Below are 17,575 nucleotides of genomic sequence, written 5' to 3'. Positions count from 1 at the left end.
CAGTCAAACCCAGATATATCGAACCAGGATGTAGCGAATTATTGTATGTAACAAACAGCTGTAAAATCCCAATGAAAATGTTTGCATTAAATTTTTATTTTATACTCGAACCTCATCATAACGAAGTTGAAGGGGGAGCCAAAATTAATTTGTTATATGTATGTCATTTCGTTATATCCATTATTGCCATTTATCACAATGTATGCTCGATAGGATGCACAATTGCAAACATGGAAATAAGAAAACGACTTCGTGGCATGCGGAACCGCTACACAGCCACGCATGTGATAAAGTTTGAATGAAACGGCAGAAGAATCTCTAGTGTGTGCAACACGTACGCGACTTCTTAGCACCCGACACGACAGCCTTTAGATAGCTGCTTTCTGTTCCATTGTGATTGTCTCTTGCATTCGCTTTCCACTTGGCTTGTCGTGGTCGAATAGCAAGTACATGGCACACAGCACAGCACTCTGCTGTGTGATCGAAGAGGAAGTTGAACTTCGCCGCACCAGTGTGGCTCACCCAGCGCATGGCGTCTGAGATTGCACAGGTGCCAATGTGATTGAGGATGGCAAGCCCAACTGCCAGCCCGTGCGGCGCGCTGCAGGGAGAGGGCGAATGGAATGCACTGCCTTGGCATGGCCCCCAAGCTTGCGTCGGGTAGATCTCGAAAGCCAGGCCCAGCTGCAGCAGCCTGCTGTAGAGGGAAAGAGAAAGAGAGATAAAGTGAACAGCACTAATTAAAGAAGTGAACGCAACTTTTGCAGGACCCACGAAATTGCACCGAGGAGATTGTTGGAGGCCACGTCCAGTTATGCCTGCCTACGCGGCGCACCGTGAAGTAGAAGTGAATGTACTAATCTTTTAATCTTTCGCACTGCTGCGTGCAGCCAGCCATGTGTAGCCATTTAGTAGGCTACACATGATATAACCAAAACTAGGGAACTGGATAATTGGGAAAACAGCACGGTACAAGGATGTACTTGCTTGTCGATTGAGAATAGGACACCTACGGTACTCACTTTTACCTCTTGCCTGGAGGGAATCCTCCGGCTTGTAGGAAATCCCGCAATAATGTCACAGTACTCCATGTTCTTATTCAATGCCTTGTAATAGAAGCAGAGAGAAAAAAAGTATTTTCCTTCTGCATATCACGAAAATGTACTTCTTCACCCGACATTTTTTCTTAACAATGAACAGCTTTTTAACCTGAAATTTAGCTCGGAGTTTTTAGCTGAAACACACTCGGAAAATCATTTGGCCATGTAATTTATAGCACACAATATATTCAAGGACTTCCTTGAAGCTTTACCGTCACTTTTAAATTTTGTTGAATGGTGTTTTTTACGAAACCCAATTGCCGTAACCCACATAACTACTTATTCAGTGTAATTATTTTAGTACCTATATATTTTACAGCGTGGTGGTGGCGCAACTTGCGCAGCCCGGCACACGTAATGGGGCGAGATCAGTGCAGAAGTGCAATAGTTGAGCCGTTGCTTGTGCGCAGGTACGCAACTACGTTAGCGCAGTGTTGAGAAAGACCAGTGTTGCTCAACGGCATATTCGACATGCAGATGTGGGAGTTTTGAAACGCAGCGGCGAATTATTGCTGAATCTCGTGGAAAGTGATGTACTCGGCGTGGAACGGTCGGGTGTGTTTGGTTTCGGAGACAAATCTAGTTTCCATTGCCAGGACAATTTCCCTTCGTTACAACGAGGTTTTAAATACATAGATCTCTATGGAGATTTCAAGGTTAATTTCGTTTACTTCATTATGGGTGACGAGATTTGAGTGTATATTGAATTATTGATACTATATTGAACTATTTCACAATATCTTTCGAGTTCTATATATCAGTGTTTGACTGTATTAGAGCTGAGTGCCTTTTGGTTGTATAGCTAGCCGAGCCCTCAACTTCCAAGGTGTAATGAGTTTGTTGTGCCACTATTGCGCTGTGTTTGTTGTGTATTTCACTTAACAAAATGTTTCACTGCTATAAAACGGTATTAATATTTATTTATGCTATCGTAGTATCTTTCGGCATCTCGTATGGCATATTGAGCAGTGTGGGGCTGGCAGGTATGGACGTGTAACCTTGCAACAGCCTCGCAACCCCTAGGCTAAACAAGATAAGAAAATAACACAGAGACAAGCACAGTATGGTTCAAAACAGTAGAAGCTTTGCTTACTTTGACAACTACCCTCAATAATATTTGCACAATTTTTGTACTTGAGATGACCAAATAAGTGTAGAGGATGCTAAAAAAAAATCCATATCGATAACTTGGAGAGGCCCTGAAGCATTTTTTCCATTTGTTTTGAATACACCTACGTTGTTTCAAGTCAAATTATAGCTTACATTTCAGTCAAATATTGCTCTCTCAGGCACACCAGAGAGTGTATAATACTGTTTAATGCTTTGGTATCTCCTTGCCCTTTCTTTTATATCTTCAAGGTCCCCAACTACATTTGTCACGTCTATGAATGCCAGAGATTAAAATGGCGGTTATTGGAAGGTTTCCTTGAACACGCCAAATTCCCTTCATTTGTGTGCTGAAAGCTGAAGGCATTTGTGTGCTGAAAGCTGAAGGCATATTGCTTAACATCACCTAAGTAGCCCTATATATGTACAAATGTGCATGTTGGCTAGATGTGCAAAAGTGCTGGTTTGTCAGTGTAATGTCATAGATTTCAGTAGCAGTTTCTCATATGTGGGTCATTTTGCAATAAGAAACGTTGTCGGAACTTCATATGTTAAGCCTTTGATTCCTTTAAATTGCGGTCTAGTCCTTTATTGGAACTGGAATTGAGCAGATGCTGTCAAAATCTGATGTCATGGTGAACTAGTGCAGGGCAGTCAAAGTGCCATTTGCTAGCAGTCTTGTTCTTGCCCATTTATTTTATTGCTCACCAACCCTCTTCTTACAACCAGAATGGCCATCTTGCCGCTGTGGAAGCTAAACATACTGACGCAGCTCATCTTAATGTTCTTTCGTGGTTTCGCTTCAAGTAGCTGAGCTTAGGTACAGGCACAAAGGCCAAAGGTTGTTAAGCCTTTTGTCATTGATTACAAATGGATTGTTTAACAGCATGCGAGTGTTGTTATGAACCTACCTTACTCACTTTTGCAGCATTGCCAAGGATTAGACTTTGCATGTATGCTCGAACGTTGCAACCATGTCTGCTTCCTTTATTTATGGTGAATTCGGCAAATCGCACCAATGCGCACCGGGCACCATGCTGGGGTGATGATTGGATGAAATGGTGCTTCATTGCAATTTTCTGAATTCACCATTAATTCTCCAATGCAAGAAGGCAATGAATGAATGTAGCCAAAATCTAAAGTGCAAGTCAAGTGCAAAGGCGTTATGCAGGTATTTAAACTCTGATGCTAATGAGCATTTTGGTGACGTAAGTGTAAGGTCGACAGAAAATAAGTGCATTGGAACACACACAGCCGAGAAAGACACAGGACAGGCGCTATGTCTGTCCTGTGTCTTGGCTGTTGTGTGTGTATTGTAGTGCACTTGCTTTCCGTTGACCTGCAATGCACCATCTAGCCTGTATGCAGTTGTTGTTAAGAGGAAGCTTTAGCTCGGGCCCAACTCCGACGCGGCCTATTCAAATACATGTAAAACGCAAAAACGTTTTTATGAGATAACCCCTGGACCGATTTTGATGAAATTTGTTGCATTTGAAAGAGAAAGTTACATTCTAGTGACTGTTGGAAGCGGAATTTCGATTTAGAGCTTGAATTGTCTTAAAACGATTTTCAAATATTTGACCGTATGAAAAAAATAGAAGCACGAAGTTTACAAACTCATAGCTCTGCATCAAGAACTGATATCGCGGTTCTGTAAATGGCATCCATTAGATCATTCAAAGCGGACAAATTCAATATGTCATTTTACATCTTACGTGAATTTGTTACGTTGGTTACAACGGTTTTGCAAACGTTGTATTTCCCTATGATTAAATTTTTTTATATTTATGTGTAACATATCAATTTTGTCCGCTTTAGATGTACTATTAGATGCAGTTTACAGAATTGTATTATCGTTTTCAGTGGTTGAGTAATAGAGTTGTAAACTTGATAGTTTCGTGTTTTGAAAAATTTCGATTTTTGTCAATTTTTAATAAAAAATTGACGACCTAACTCAAAACTTCGAAACCAACAGTCACTAGATCTTAAGTTTGTCTTTTAAATGCAAGAAACCTCGTCAAATTTGGTGCAGTGGCTGCCGAGAAAAACGAATTTTCCTTTTACATGTATTTAGATAGGAACACTCGAGCTAAAGCTTCCTCTTAAGTAGGTGTAAGGTATGCCTACACCTGAGTAAACAATTGGGAGCTTAGTGAAATAGTGCTGTGTGCTGCTTGTTTTCAGGGTTTTACAACGGCTATTTCACCTTTCAACTTCTCAGCCATTGGGGGCAACCTGGCATCAGCACCAACATTAATGGTAGGAGCACATTTCTTCTTTCTTTTTTTTTTCGTGTGGCTTGTGCGTGTTATTAAATTGTACTAGTGGTGTCATTGCAAAACTGGACAGTAGGTTATAAGGGACAGCATAGTAGAGGACTCTGTATTAATTTTGATCAACTGTCGTTCTTTAAGGTGTACCCAAAGCATGGTACATTAGCATTTTCGCATTCCACCCATGTTGGAATGTGGCCTTAGCAGCCTCGATCGAACCTGCAATCTTGTGCTCAACAAGACTTGTTATTGTAGTTACCTGCTCTGTCTTATCTAAGAGGCTCTGCTAAAATGATGGGAATGAGTGCACTATAAATATGGAATTTTTTGCATTGCAAGTGTCGAGTCGATGCAGTTGAGGCAGTAGAAGCACTGGTTTTCACCATGACCCAGCAATGTATGCCAGGTCCAGTTGAATGTGAAAGCATTGTCGATTTGCTTCTTCAGTGGGAAGGGGATAGTGTACCAAGAGTGTCTCCCTCTCAGGAGAGCAGCAGCGCAATTGTCTTACCCAAAAGGCTCCGAAAAGACTGCAAGAAAGTGCATGGCAAAAGAATCCAAAAGTGCATTGAGGAGCATGGCTGGTGGGCTCTGAAATGACAGTGCCCTGTTGTACAATGCCTTTTTCTGTCTTGTCAGTTCTTTGGGAAATATAGGCCACAGACACATGGGTGCTCATTGCTCCACTGGATTGAACTGTTTTAATTTTGTGGGTAGTCCTAGTTTGTAGGTAGTCAAGTTCATAGCCTCACTGTTGTGGGACCTTCTGCCATCCCCCACCTCCAACACCTGCACACATACACTTAGCTTTGTTGAACTGAGCTTTACTGTACGGTACTGCTGTTGAAAAGAACACCAAATTAGTGTTTTGGGCCTGGTTATAGCTGGGCCTTGAAAAGAGATCAATAATTTTTAATCATTATAGGTATACTTAATGCATCACATCAAGCACTTTTTCATTACAGTTAGTGTTAGTGCCACGATACTGAAGAAGACAGTAGCATAATGTAAATACTGACCAAGTGAAAGTGGGTCTGCAACGTCTCGCCTGCTGTTATGCCTGTGGCGCTTACCATGTAATATTACCATGTACATATTTGAATATGCTTCTATGTTATTTTGCGACATCTTTGGTGGAAGTGTTGGGTGTATATTGTGGTGATATAAAGTTTTGCTGTGCAAGGTAGACATCTAGAGTGGCATGTCAGAGACTGCGAAGTTGAGGCAGTCTATTATGGGGTATAACACTGGATCATGGTGCTGTTTGTTGCTGAAACGAATGAAGTCCAAGATTTACAGAACATAGGCACCGGTGTAGTGCTTGCTGAGGTTGAGTGGATTGAGAAAATAACTGGACATGCGGTTTGCATCCTGATGGAGTTGCCTGACTGGCGCAAAACAGAAAACTAGTACTCCTATAAGCCCATGGCCCAGCGTTCAAAGTGGCCTCTGTAGTCTTTCAGCGAAGAAAGCTAGCAGAGTGCGTGGGGTTCAGCGACTACCAAGAATGAACCAAGAATGGGTGATGATAGAGGTTTGACCAAAACTCTGAGGTCACCCAAACAAAGACAAGACGTTCATGCTCTCCAATTGAGTAATCATGCTCTAGGACGGGAGGGGGGGGGGGGGGGGGGGCGGTGGCTAGTGTACGCTATTACACAGTCATGACTGTGCTGATGCCTGGGCGAGAACAGCTCCGGTCGAAGTGCGAGAACAGATAGGTCGAAATGTGCCATTACATTATATAGTAGTTATGCCAGTTCGAAAACTAACTTGGTGTTCCCTTTAAGAGGAAACCTTAGCTCGGGCCCAGCTCCTTTGCTGCCTATTAAAATGCATGTAAAACACGGACAGGCTTTTCTGAGATAACCATTGGGCGATATTAATGAAGTTGGTTGCATTTGAAAGAGAAAGTTAAATACTAGTGACTGCTGGAGGCGGAATTTCGATTTAGGGCCTGAATTCTTTCAATGGAATTTTCAAACTATGGTAAGTCTGAAAAAAAAAATAAATAAAGTGCGAAGTTTACAGATTTGTAGCTCTGCATGTAGAACAGATGTCACAGTTCTGTAAACTCAATCCATGAGAGCATCCAAAGCAGACAAATTTGATATGTCAATTTATATCTTAGGTCAATTTGTTACATTGGTTTACAAGGGTTTTGCAAATGTTCTACTCGCAGATTAGTGGTCTATTTGAAAGCCATGTACAATATACCAATTTTGTCCACATTAGATGTACTATTAGGTGCATTTTACACAAATGTGATACAATTTTTCATTGCTGCGTTACAGAGTTGTAAACTTTGTAGTTTCGTGTGGAAATTGGCAATTCTTGTCAATAAAAAATTGATGGCCTGAATGGCAAATTCGCAACCAAAGGTCACTAGATTTTAATTTTTTCTTTTAAATGCAACAAACCTGATCAAATTTGGTGCCTTGGTTGCCAATATTGCAGCATGTGCAATATTTGCCTGTGGTTTAAGTGTGATGCTTGATCAATTTTGATGTAAACTGCAAGCCATTGGTACCGGGTCTCAATGTTGCTTACAGCAGTGCGGTCAAAGGTACTGCTTTGTTTTGTGTAGAGGAGGCTCAAAGTCATTGCTGCGCATTCTGTTGAAGCTCTATGTTATGCACTTTGTACAGTGCCGTTCACATTTGATGGTGCCACAGTTGTAGCTGCTGGCTTTGATGTCCTGCAACTGTTTGTGGGTTGCTCTTTGTTTGGGATGTGACAAACAGACAACGTACTGTACAAACCTGAATGCAATACAAGAGGCAATACGAGGGTAATGGGAAGAAAAAAAATAAACTTTCTGCTACTGTGGCATGCGCAGGACATCTCATGAACACATATATCTGTTATATCTTATCTGTATGCACTGTTCCTTTCCAACATGCATATTAGAATTCTGTCTTCTTTCTCTCGTCTATGTCCGTACCTGCCACTAGTACAACGCATAGTAATCTCGTTCACCCTTTGTTCCTTTTTCCGATATTAAGGGTAACGTAGTCCTATGGAAGCCTTCGGACGCGGCCATCCTCTCAAATTACTTCATCTTCAAGATCTTTGAAGAGGCTGGCTTTCCACCTGGAATCATCAACTTCCTGCCCTCTGAGGGGCGTGCCTTCGGAGACGTCACGTCAGCGTCGCCGCACCTTGCCTGTGTGAACTTCACAGGCAGTGTTGCGTAAGAACTTTGGTGTGAATCGCAGTTATGAATTGGGAAACGGGTCAATTGTGCTAGCTCATTTGTATGTCACATTTTTGTTTAGGTACTATTACCTGATGACTTATGTTTGACCAGGCATGACTGGTATCAAACCAGCAATTTTGTTGTTTCTAGTCCAACATTCCTAAAAGAACAATAAAAAAATATTAAGTTGAGCAAGATCGAAATATTAGGCTTCTGTGATAATGAATTCACCATTCATGGCGAGAAAAGAGCTTTTGTAGGTGAAAAAAAAATAACAAAAATGGAAAATCGGAGTGGTGCCGCCTATTCTGAACTATGGTACCACTCAGGTGATGTCACACTGGCCGATTCATGGAAAGTGGCAGAGAGGGAGGCCACTAGGAGATTACGTTAACTTATCCGTATTAGCAAGGGTGATTCAAACTGAGGAGCAGCAGCGGGACTTTCGATGGCAATTTTCTACGCTGTAAAGTCATATATTGGCACGCAGAAAATGATGATGGACATCTAGATGAATAATTGGTAGCTCTAACTTGCTGTCCCTTTAACAACGTAAGCCATGGCCAACTTGTGCAAGGAAACAGATAAGCTTGTCTTCTGACGTACATCTCGTCCACCATACCCGGTCAAAACACAGTGCCTGCAATGTTGGCACTCATGCACCGTTGTGTGCTCTCTGTAAGATTTGAGGTTTTTGCGAGGCAAAGGTGCAAACATATGCAGCACCAGAGTGCATCTACTGCAGCTTGCATGTTTCTCACATCTTTAGATTGTGAACAAGCCTTTCAGTGTTGGTACAGGAGTAGTTCAGGTAGCACTGGAGTACACACTGCACACAATTGTGCTGGTAGCATGCTCTCATCAGTCACTAGTGTTCACCTTACATGAACATGTTGATCTATCTGTTAGTGCTTTGTGTGGCTAGCCAGCTACCTGCAAAAATGCCTTTCATAATATTGATTCCCGCAGAGCGTGGAAGCTGCATAACCCCCACCTCCCCTTTATTTTTCATTTGCAAAAGGCTTTTTCTTTTGTACGTTTTGAGAAAGGCAAGGGCTGATACAAAATGAAAATAACTGTGTCTTGACAGCACAGTTTTGATCAGATCTGTGTGTGCGTATTGTCATGCAGTCGTGACAGTGAAAAAAGCAGCAAAACTGTGAATGATGAAACTTGTGTTTAATTAGGCAAACCTGTGCCCTTAAAAGCAGGCTACACTCAAAGAACAACGGTAGCGGTGAACACAGTCAGCGATTGTTGTCAACGATTGTTGGTCAAGCGCATCGGCTTTTATACATGAGTCATCGAAGGTTCCAGAGTAATTGCTGGTGCCTGCGTGTCTTCCATAAAGTTCTACACTATTCACGTCACGCATACATGCAATCAGATTACACAAGGTTCGGTAACAATAGACAGCGGATAGAACCATTGATAACATTCAAGAAACTTCCAATACATGCAGGCGTGTCCTGCGTTGAGCGATAAATTTTTTTTAGACAGCGAAATACGATCACCCGATAAAGATAAACAAGTACACATGTCAATATATTGTGCGTGTGTTGCCCTTTTTTTCATTTTTATGCTTTCAGTACATTCAGAACGATATGGAAGCAGGTGTCTCAAAACTTGGACATCTACACAAACTTTCCAAGGCTAGTAGGAGGTGAGTTTGTGTCCTTGCATTTTAATTAAACTTGTTAATGTTTACTCTATAACTGTGAGCTAGAATCTGAAATATCGGATTCGGCAGAAAATTGCTTATTACACAAGTGCCTAAAAAAGTTGTCATATTCCCGTATGGTAACTTTTGGGGATACCTTAACTTTCATGACGGATGACTAGCACCAGTCACATTGGTGTGTATGAGCGATGGCATTCTTGGCTCAGGGGCAAGCACGCTGTCTTTTTGCAGAGCCAAAATTGCTGTTTCCTGCCCATGCATTCGGTGCTACAAAACTGAAAGTATCTTTGAAAGTGATTGTCTGAGAATACAGCTGAAGTTTGTCAATGCACTGCTATGTTCCTGTAAGCTTGCCATGGTGTCGCTACAGTTATATGAAAGTACAATCAATGTATGCAATGAATGTTCATCCCCTGTGAACATAACGATAGTTGACCAATTGGCCAGTGTAGGTAGCTGCACAAGCTGGGGGTTGAGCCTATCGCGGTTGAGAATTTTGATCGTGACTGGGTTCCGTTGCTATCGATAATGGCCATGTGCCACTGGTACAGTCGGACCTTGATATGTCGAACAGCGTGGTGATCGTGAAATAGTTCGATATAACCAGAATTAGATATATAAGATCACGTAAAAAATGCATAATAAATTTCTGCAAATCAATCAATAAACCAAGGGTGCGATTGGGGATCGTTTGGAATGCGCATTCAGTTGCACCGTGCGCAATTGGCGTACGCCGCGCCGACTTCGTCCGCCGCGCGAAGTTGCCGCAGTCTAGGTCAATCGCACGCGGCACAACCGAACGCACGCTCCGAACAACGATTTCCGATCGCGCCCCAATCGTGGGCGCAGTAAATACTCACTTGAACATTAACACAAAGTATATATTTATTTGGCTGACTGTACTGCAGCAGTGTAGCCTGCTTCTTATTGGCAGCCACGTGCTTAAACGCGGAGTCCTCATCATAGTCTAAACGGTCCACAAGCGATAGGCCGGTGCCCTCTATTGCACCGCAGTAGCGGTGCCGAAGGGCCAAAGCAGCTACAGCCCCAGTTGAAGTCGGGAGTGGGGCAACATCAGCGCTTGCGGGATCAACCTCGGCAGCGTCTTCGTTTGGCCGCTACTTCTGCTGCGATCTCCACGTCCGTCAATCGAAGCATTTTGAAACACTGTCAGTAACACAGTATTAAGTGGCGTCTACCAAGGCGTCTATGAATGAGCTCAGTGAGCGCACGCTGTCGTGCGTCTTTGTGAATGCAAACCGCCAGTCCTTGTGAGACGCACATGGAGGCGCGGCAGGCATAAAGCGCGCACCAAGGCGGAGTCAGTGCGGCAAATGCAATACGTCGTTGACGTTGTCGAACTAGTCAAGCTGCCCCGTGTGTGCGTCGCTACGTTCAAATGGCGCCCTCGGCGCAATAGATGTGTGGAGCAGTTGGGAACGCCCATCGTGACACCGCTATCTTCGAGGGTGTTGCAGGAAAGCTCACCGCATGTCAACAGAATGCACATGGTCTGGGATGGCGGAGTTCGATATACCATTTTATGTCTGGCTTCGTTCGAAATAAAAAATAAAAGATTCATGCGATTTTCCAGGTGATATAGAAATTGTTCGATATGCGCAATAATTTGATATATCTGTGTTCAATATATCGAGGTTTGACTGTACTACACACCACTCGGTCGTTCGGATGCACATTCTGTTTGTCCTGAATCATCATATGCCACATTCCGGTAAATGCTGGAGCATGCAGTGTTGCATGTCTGATCACGTGCTGGATGGTACCATAGATCGTGTTGTAGATGGACTTCACGGTGGCAAGTTCAGAGTACTATCATTATGCAATAAAAAGGAAAAACACACTCTTCAATTAGGAAAATGGGCAGTCGTATTCATTACACGAGTGTGTTCAATATGTGAGTAAATACGGTATTACTTCCACTTTCACCATAGCAGAGCATGTTGAATGGAAAAGGCTGCACAACTGTTGTTCTTTATCATCAGTAAATGAGGCAAGAGCCTTGATGCGTTGAGTAAAAGTGCCAAGTGTGATGAGGAACCATCAATAGGGAGCTTTAGAAATAGCATCTTTGCATACCCAATGCCCCACCCCCTGGTTGCATTCTTTTGTATACCTTTTTGCATTCTTTTGTACACCCAGCTGCCTGTGCCCCCAACTTTTGATGTGCAGCACTTAACCCTCCCTAGTCTCAACTAAACCACGCAGGCTCACAATGTCTTCTTTCACCCGCTGCAGTAGCTTAGTGGCTGTGGTGTTGTGCTGCTAAGCTTGAGGTCACAGGTTCGATCCTGGCAGCGGCTGCCGCATTTCAATGCAGGTGGAATGCAAAAATGCTTGTGTACCATGCTTTGGGTGCATGTTAAAGAATGCCAGGTGGTCAAAGTCAGTCCAGAGTCCCCAACTACGGCATGCCTGATAATAACATCGGGGTTTTTGCATGTAAGGCCCCAGTATTCACCCTGAATTGTCTACTTTCAAGTCATCTGGGCACCAAACAAGAAAGTACCCTATGTTGACGGCCACTTCTACTTTCCAATTCTCTTGTGCATATTCCTTTGGTGCCATTGACAACTGGCTTCTTTTCAGCTTAATTTAGTCCCCTCTTTTCACTCTATTCCCCCATGCAGTTCACCGTTGCCTTGTTTTAAAGGCATTAGTTCTTGCGTAGGAGCTGTCAAGGCTGTGCACTCTTCTTCTTGCATGCTTCACAGTCTGTGCCTACGGTGTTGTTTCACAGAGTGTGGTGGCAAGAACTTCCACTTCGTGCACCCTTCGGCTGACCTTCCTACCGTAGTGGCACAGACGACACGGTCGGGCTTTGAGTACAGCGGCCAAAAGTGCTCGGCTGTGGAGAGGTTGTACGTGCCCAGCAGCCTGTGGCCCAAGGCAAGTTGCGGCTTGACGGCACGTTCGGACTAGAACACTGCACTAATTAAAAACTGGAGAACACAGATGGGTGTGTGTGTGTATCGTTGCTTTACATTTTACTCTTGAACACCACTAATTCAAGGTGACCCACAAGAGGTATTTATAATCTAGTGGATCTTTAAATGGTCAAAGTGAAGCTTTATTTGTGGCATCTGATACGTTTAGTTGCTGTGGTTGGTGGAGGTGGTTGGACTGTGGAAAGCAGGATCTTGGGGGTGAGGAGTGGTAGAAGGTTTGTGCCGAGAGGAGGCAGGGTTGAGGAGAGCTAGTAATGTGTGCCATTTGGTAGTTACTGCTGCAGGCTATGATGACATAGAGTAAGTGGAAGGCACAGTGTGGTACTGATTGGTTGGCGCTAGTGATGTTATCACGCTTTCACAGTAGAGGGGATAGGAAAGCTTTGCTTACACTGATTTTCGCAGTGTTCGAGAGCTGCATCATATTTACGCTTTCACGGTAGAGGGGACAGGAAAGCTTTTCTTACGTCAATTTTCATAGTGTTTGAGAGCTGCATTATATTTTTGAAATTGCGAAAGCTTAAAATTTTGCAGAGTCCTGCTAATACTGGAAGGAGTAATTACATGGTTAGAATATAGTTCCATGATTGCTTGTGTGTAAGCGGATTGTACCTTCGCAGCTCAAGGAGCAATTGGTGGAGGCTCAGAAGAGCCTGAAATTGGGCTCTCCGCTGGAATTTGACACCTTCATGTCAGCGGTCATCGACAGGGCAGCTTTTTCCAAGATCACTGGCTACCTGCAACATGCCAAGAACAGCCCCAACCTCAAGGTGCTCGCTGGTGGGGGTGCCGATGATAGGTTCGTAGCTGCCTTCCCTTCTTTCTTACTTTTTACTTAAAGACACATTTTTGGGGTGCGTTAGGGTATGAATTAACAGGAGCATGGGTTTCTGTAACATGAACATCAGTTGTTATGCCTAGTCCATTTTCCTTGTAACATACTTGCACATTTGCCTTGTATAATCTCCATGGTGGCAATGGCATTGTGCTGTTGAGCACAAGGTCATGTGTTTGATTCACGGCCACTGCTACCACATTCCGATGGGGGCAGAGAATGTGAAAATGCTCATATACCATGCTTTGGGTGCACATTAAAGAACCCCAGGAAGTTGAAAAGAAAGCAGAGGTTAAGTGTTAAGTGTGTTAAGGCCTTTGCAGTGTCACTTATAACACATAATGTAGTTTCAGGGTGCTCTAACTCTATAATAAATTATTTTTTTCTGCAAATATAATAGATGAAATATAGGTACTTTGGTGTAAGGTTACTTAATTGAAGGTTCTTGATGAGATATTCTTGAATGGCTCACATTGAGACCTCTTGCATCTTGACACTTTTGAAGCTATCATTAGCTAGAAAAAGAGAGAGCAAGGCAGAGAGGCGAACCGGGAATAGTTATGGTTGGCTGCTGTGCTGGAGGGGGGGAGAGATGATAGGTGAACTACCATATTTATTCGAATATAAGCTGAGATTTTCTCCCAGAATCCTTAGCCTCAAAGTGACCCCACACTTTAGATGTGAGGCTTACTGTTTGCTTATGGAGGCAGCAGTGCCACTTTTTCGGTGATCCAGATTTTGAACAGCAGCACAAGCTGTACCAACTAATTTGGCAGATGAATTGGGACCGTATTTTTGCACATGTAATCCGCACTGAGATTTTGAAAAACTTAACACCAAAGGCGGAGTGCAGAGTGTCCTTGAGGTGCGGTTTCATGGCAGTGCTGATGTCATCCTACAGTGCAACTTTACAGCCTCGCGGCACGCACTGCTGTAAAGCCACACCTCAAATGAAATTTTCGCCCATCCAGCTTCATTATCTCTTAGTGAATGCCACCCTCTCCCCATCTCCATGTGTTAAAGCTACCTTTCCCTCTATTTCCTGTTCACTATTTTGCATTTTATGTTAGTAGTTCAGGATTTTAGGCAATCCCCACTGCTTCTGACTAATCCATCGGCTATTCTATAACACATTATATTAGTGTGCATACTTAAGTTCTTTTGCTTGGCTTATAATAGGATAAATATGGTAATAGAAACCAGAAAAACATGATGGAAGGAAAGGGAGGTAAAGTGCTCACTTATTCCAGGGGAAGGATGTAGCATTGTTAAATACTCAAGTACATCATGTGGGCAACTGGAGCAGCATAAATATAACTTTCTGCATGCAGTTCCTTTTGGTGCATTTGCCTAGAACTTTTTCTGATAGTGGATGGCTGTTGCCCACTCTGTCAAACATGTTGCTTATCACCCGTGCCTCTCTGCACTAAAGTGTGGCAGACACAGGAGACGTGTGAAGGTCTCATGACAGTTTCACGTGTTGCATGTGGGATTTTCTGTCATTCCAATGAGGAAACCATGAGTTAGTAAATGCAACGCCGAGCCATAAGAACAGCATGGCATGATTTGTTCATGTTGTGGTAACCTAGACAGTAGACTTATTTCTAGACCAGGTCAAAACATGCAGTTGTGAGCAAAAGTCTAGAGACCATGGCATCAGCGAAAAATTTCTTCTTAGCCCAGAGTGCAGCCTGGTATTGTCTCAGTGGATTGCACTGTTTGAACAAGCACAAGTAGGCTGTAGCACCAGGATGCGACAAACAATTTTTTTTTATTCAAATCTGTCGTGTTAAACTTTTGCTCACTACTATTCGTAGTTGTTTATTTCTAATCAGTGAAATGTGTAGGGATGAGTTTAACACACTTCTAAATACAGTTTTGGGGGGGAGTGGGGACACTTATGGCAGTTTGTCACTTTCCCCACTCGAGGACTGCACAGTATATTGTTGGGATAGTTGGTGGATGTTGACTGGTTCGGCCACCATGATGTTACATAGGGACAGCAGTGGTCTTCTTGCCTTCTTTCTGATGTCCCTGTGTAACTATATGCTCGTAAAACCATTGGAGTGCTACACCTGCACATATTTTTGTAGGGGTAGGCTGTAGGGGTAGCCTGTAGGGATTGTGATGTTCAAAGATCTCTCGCATATCAAAGGTCTGAGAACTGCCTATATGCAGAATTGATATTCTTCTTACACAGAGGAGGTTCCTTTCAGGCATCTAATAAAAAGAATTAGGCAGCGGCAACTAGCAAACAACCCCAGTGATTATCTAAATAACTGCCCTATTTATCACCTGCTTTGTTTTATACTATAACCCGCCGTGGTTGCTCAGTGGCTATGGTGTTGGGCTGCTGAGCACGAGGTCACGGGACCGAATCCCGGCCATGGCGGCCGCATTTCGATGGGGGCGAAATGCGAAAACACCCGTGTACTTAGATTTAGGTGCACGTTAAAGATCCCCAGGTGGTCAAAATTTCCGGAGTCCTCCACTACGGCGTGCCTCATAATCAGAAAGTGGTTTTGGCACGTTAAACCGAATAATTTAATTTTTTTTGTTTTATACTATAGGTGTGCTCATGTCAGATTTTCAATTTCGGAGTGAATTCGAATGATGAAAACCAAGTGTAAATGGAAATAAATATTCTTTTGATATACAGTGCTATTGGTGTTGCAAAGATGAAATTTTTTTCATGGACCAGAGGTCCGAAAAAAAGCATGTTTAATTATTCTGCAGCATATACAAACAGGAAGATTATGCTTTGTAGTGAACAAAATTTTCTGGTACAGTGACTTTGCTTGACAGTATCATAACTGCAGTTATTTAATGCTCTCATGAAGGAGTGATAGCTGCTCGACATGTTAGGAGAGTGGGAGCTTCCTCCTGCATGTCACAGTTCCTTCAGACACCAAAAAGAGCTGCTCACTGGACGCACTGATGTCTGGTATCGGCAGATATCTTTTCGAAAGCTGAGCCAACAGTTGGCACTATACTTAAACCACCACTCACGTGGATCTTATTTTTGCCAAAAATTTCATTGTGCACATATCTTTCAACCTGTGCTTGTGGCAGGGAAAATTGCAGCTGGTTGATGAGGTTATCAAAGTCTTTCCACAGTGCTGACTTGGAAGGAGCCTCTTCAGAAGCTTTCATTGTTGAGGACATATCAGAGTTCCTTGGTGTTTAAGTTTTTCTTGTTTCTTCTAAGCCAGGTTTTTAATCCAGTTTGCCATTGAAGCAACCTTGTGGTACTCAACTACTTTTGAACGAGGGTCTAAAAACATTGCCGAGCTTGCTACTTGGTCAAATTTGTTGTTTGGAAGCATTGTTCTTAGGCACTCAGCCAGATTAGTAGCAAACACAAAGGCTTCCACCTTGCGATTGATGTTGTCCAGGTGTGTGAAGAGGCAGCACAGTCTGTTTACTTAAGCGGATAGGGTCGGGTAGCCATAAGCACCAGCTTATTACCTGTGACAGTGCCCCGTCTTAGTCTTGATATGCTTCTCTGCACGCCAAATATGCTTCACCGCAATGCAGTATGTATGCTTCGCCTCATAACACGGGTGTACTGCGGTGAAGCTGACTTAAAGAACTGACGACAGCATTTTTTGAGGGTTGGAATAGTGTCTTTTGAATCAAATACTTACTGATACGAATAGAATGTTCGAAGTTTCAAATATTCGCACACCACTAGTTTACACTCTTGTCAGAGGGAGCGAAAGTTTTATTTTTTTCATTACTGTGTATACTATAATAATGAAATATTACTATACAGTTGAATGACTATGCAATGAAATGGCCTGTATAATAAAGATTTAATTATGTTCCAGCCGAATTTTTATATTCTGTATGTATTGTGAATGCCTCTACAACGAAGAACGTTGGGTGTCCCTGGTGACTGATTTGTTACTCTACAATGAACGGCATGTCAAACAGCATACGAGGCAGTGTTAAGGCACACTTGACAATTGTGCTGAGGTCATACAGCAAGTGTTATAGCACTGTTGCCCTTTGCAGCAATCGCTGAAGTCGTATGCTGTTTGTTGTACCATACCAGCAGGTGTAACATTGGTTGAATACGGTGCAGTTGACGATGACGTGGCGATGTAAGCATAACTGATTACCGGCAATGTTATCAAAGTCATGTAGGGCAATGCCAACGGAGGCACCATTGAAGAGCTGTAAACGGACTAAAAGTTCCGACAGCAAGGGATTTGATAGTATCATTCGATAGTTTCCAGCTGTGCCTTTCTTCGCTCCTGTATTGCGTTGCAAAGCATGTCGTGAACCTCTGTACGATAAGGTCAGCTGCAATCATGTATGCGAACAAGCAAAGTGTGCACAAAGAAAGTTCGACGTATTTAACCAAGCTCCCCCTTGAAATCATGTTAGATAAGGGTTTTCTCTCATTGAA

General features: G+C 43.0%; 1 protein-coding gene across 1 annotated transcript in view; it reads left to right on the top strand.

Moving 5' to 3' along the window:
* The window catches only part of P5CDh1 (delta-1-Pyrroline-5-carboxylate dehydrogenase 1), a 53,061-nt gene that overhangs the window by 17,385 nt on the left and 18,101 nt on the right, over positions 1-17,575 (top strand). The window contains exons 7-11 of the mRNA XM_050173220.3: positions 4,392-4,466; positions 7,486-7,673; positions 9,269-9,342; positions 12,119-12,267; positions 12,947-13,125. Coding sequence (XP_050029177.2) covers positions 4,392-4,466; positions 7,486-7,673; positions 9,269-9,342; positions 12,119-12,267; positions 12,947-13,125 — 665 coding nt within the window. The remainder of the gene's footprint in view (positions 1-4,391; positions 4,467-7,485; positions 7,674-9,268; positions 9,343-12,118; positions 12,268-12,946; positions 13,126-17,575) is intronic.

This window comes from Dermacentor andersoni, chromosome 3 (assembly GCF_023375885.2).
Source record: "Dermacentor andersoni chromosome 3, qqDerAnde1_hic_scaffold, whole genome shotgun sequence".
NCBI classification, from domain to species: domain Eukaryota; kingdom Metazoa; phylum Arthropoda; class Arachnida; order Ixodida; family Ixodidae; genus Dermacentor; species Dermacentor andersoni.
Note: the sequence above shows the minus strand (reverse complement) of the source record. Positions and strands in the feature narration are given on the sequence as shown.